A 3,150-nucleotide genomic window follows, 5' to 3' on the forward strand; every position below is an offset into this window, starting at 1 on the left:
AAAAAAAAAAAAAAAAAAAAAAAAAACAGTCTGAAAACCTGGCTTTGGGTCAACAGCAGTACCTCCACACTGACTCAGAGACTCCAGCAGGACGTACGCCTGGTCTCCATAGCAGGTCTGCTCGCCTGTTGCCCTGCAGTAAAAAGGATTCGCCGATTCAGGCCGAAACTCTGGATAGGGCTCCAGATCGGAGAGGACTTCCTTCAGCCTGTCGGGGTTGTAAATCCAGTGCATGGGCTGGGCTGACAAGAAGAACATGACAAGTGAAGGTGAAGTGAGTCTCCTGCAGTCATAGGAACTCCTGTTTTCCTTCTTCAGTTTTCCATCCAGCTGCTATAAAAACACACTTTTTTTCGTGACTCACGAAAAACACGCCACCCTTGAGTTTTATCAGCTCCAACAGATGTTTCTGATGGGAAAGGCTGCAGATAACGAGACTTATGAAAGCAGTGGCCTGCTTGATTGCACGTTTGACATGCCTTTATCATAGATACAACTTCCCAATCTGCAAACGTTTTCAGGAAAAACATTTTTTTCATAGGAAAAACAAATGCAGGCTGCATGCACTTTATCTCACCAGCGGCGTCTGCCACTGCTGCTCCGATGATGGCTCCAATGGCTCTGTCAGCCACTGTCAAGGCCATTTTTGCCCCTGTTTTAGAGAAGAAAATATGTGCAAGAAAAAGACAGCTATTGATGATGAAAGCTGATATTTTTATCAGAAAAGTCAAATGGATTGCTTTTCTTCACAAAATTGTTCCAAAAAAACCTTACGGTACAAAGATTTTGGAGCACAATTTTGCAAAAATGAACAATTTTATGCCCTTCAGAACAACAGACAAAACTTATGTAATCTTCAAAACATATAGAATATTACTATAAATGCTATTTACTGGCTTTAAAACTCTTAAAAACTATTTATAAATCACAATAACTAAGCATTGTTCCTCCGAAATCAGGCGTTTAAACTCTTACCTCAGTCGCCTGTCTTAACTCACCCTCCACCTTGTGAAATGTTGTGTAAAATACTGTTTTCTGGCAGGGAGGGGGGCCTCAAAGAGGTTGATAAGATCGTCCAACCGTTACGGCTTAAAAGCTGTTACATAGTCATCTGGATGGAGTTTCAAAGAGAGATTTCAAAATCATAATTACACTTCTTATTTCCAATTTGGACATGCAACAAAACAGATGCATGTTTATCTGTTGAGAAAAGGTAGTTTAGGAAATATAAATAAAGGCATAAAGTGGTTATTATTTCTTAAATCACTATTTCCTGAACTGAATGTTTTCATTTTGGCATTTTTCCATTAAACAGGAAGTGTCTGTATGGTAAAAATCAGACAAATATGGAAGATAAAATTTAAAACACAATTTTATTGAAGACCCACTCCCATGAAAATTGTGTTTTTGGTGTTTTTAACACGTTCTTGTAGCACTTTTCCCATGATGGAGGACACATATAAAGAAGATTAGGAGTAAAATTGCATTACTGAATTTTTCCTTTTTTCAAATCCCTTTGAATCAGGAGCAACTCAGAAGGATATTTTTTCGTTGGTAATGGCGGATGATGGTAGGGTTGCTCCATGGGAGTGTCCCGCCCACAATTTCAAACTACCTCCTGCCCCCTGCAGAAAATATGTCCTGGAAAACAACATTTTTATTTTGGCTAAAATCACCATAATTAAAAAAATAATAATAATACAGAACTCTTAAAATAGAAAAAAAGATGATCGAGTGGGACTTTACAGGAAATAAAAGTCTTTCTAACGCCATAAAGACATAGTGGAAAAATGTTTTGGTTCATTTCCATTCGGCTGTAACACCATAACCCAAAGGCTTCCTGCTGAGTCGGTCTTTGTCATTTTAATTGGTCATCCCTCTGTTTCTTCCACTCCATTGCCTCCATCCTGTCAGTTCCCCAGCTGATGTCTACCCTCCCCGCCCCCACTGTACTCCACTGAAACCTCGCCAGTCGCTGCCCTCTCATGGGTATCCCAGGTCATTGATTTCTCCTCTGTCCTCCTAAAACAGCAAAATAGAGTGCTGAGCGTGGGGTCATGCAATCAATAACAGTTGGACATAACAGGAAAGAGCCACAATGGTCACTGTCAGCGTTACTTGTGAACTTAAAAGTCACCAATTTCATTTTAAATGGACATGTGAAGAGGTGTTTCTTTCCAGTTAACAAGAATGTGGAGACCGAGGTCAACGCAGTGGAACTTGAGGGAAAACGTGTCTTTGTGAGAACGACAGGGATCGTCTGTTAGGAGTGGAGAAAGCTTGTGCTTTCTCTGGTGGGGGGAGATAACATGTCCTTCACACAGGGATGAAAATAGATCAGCCACTGTCACCAGATCAAGTGACACAATGAGCAGGACGAGTCTCCACAAAATACAGACTGTCAGAAATGCAAGATGATATTGTGGTGCCTCATGCTATCTTAGTGGGAGGGTATTCGACTTTTTGACAACAAGTTCTCTGCAAGATCCATGGAAGTGGAGGCTAAAAATATTGTTTTTTTGCCACTCTGACACCATTTCTGTTAAAACTATAGAAGAAAAATAAAATGGCAAATGGGTTTTATATGGAAAAATAAAACATGTTACAAGAATGGACTAAAAAAGCTCTTAAACATTGCATGAATATGTCCACAATGAGAATGACAATCAAATATATGAGCGTACACCTGCTCTCAAACCGGGTCCGTGCTCGTGCCACCACCCATGACAGCGGACAGCCTCCCGCTGGCTCCCTCCTGCTGATTCAGTCTACCATCGACCATGGATCATCCCTTAGTTTTTGTCAGGCGGGTGACCCGAGGCTACTGCCTCGATGATCGGTGGGGATTTCCACTTGGACACCCAAAAGATTTGGGCTAATTTTGGATTAGCGGAGTCTATACACCAATTCTAAAATCCAGGGCTGAGAAAATAGAAATGAACTAGTTTGGCAACACAAAGGCGCTCTCAGGTTGCCTAAAAACCTTGACACTTTTAACTATAAAGCTACATATACATCAGGCATTTGACACATTCTGCATTTGTCAATCTCTGCAACATGTCTGCAAAACTTGTCCGTAGGTTGCAGTGAAGGCCAGTGCTTATTAGATACTGAATCTGAAGTAATGCTTTTTAGTGAGTGCCTATGTAA

At 40.8% G+C, this 3,150-nt stretch overlaps 1 protein-coding gene across 1 annotated transcript in view; it reads right to left on the reverse strand.

Moving 5' to 3' along the window:
- The window catches only part of LOC112151637 (crystallin J1B-like), a 10,702-nt gene extending 9,488 nt beyond the window's left edge, over nucleotides 1-1,214 (reverse strand). Inside the window, exons 1-3 of the mRNA XM_024280658.2 lie at nucleotides 976-1,214; nucleotides 578-652; nucleotides 63-242 (exon numbers count right to left, since the gene is read on the reverse strand). Coding sequence (XP_024136426.1) covers nucleotides 63-242; nucleotides 578-644 — 247 coding nt within the window. The 5' untranslated portion in view covers nucleotides 645-652; nucleotides 976-1,214. The remainder of the gene's footprint in view (nucleotides 1-62; nucleotides 243-577; nucleotides 653-975) is intronic.
- Between the last annotated feature and the right edge of the window lie 1,936 nt (nucleotides 1,215-3,150).

Source organism: Oryzias melastigma, linkage group LG20, assembly GCF_002922805.2.
Source record: "Oryzias melastigma strain HK-1 linkage group LG20, ASM292280v2, whole genome shotgun sequence".
Taxonomy (NCBI): Eukaryota; Metazoa; Chordata; class Actinopteri; order Beloniformes; family Adrianichthyidae; genus Oryzias; species Oryzias melastigma.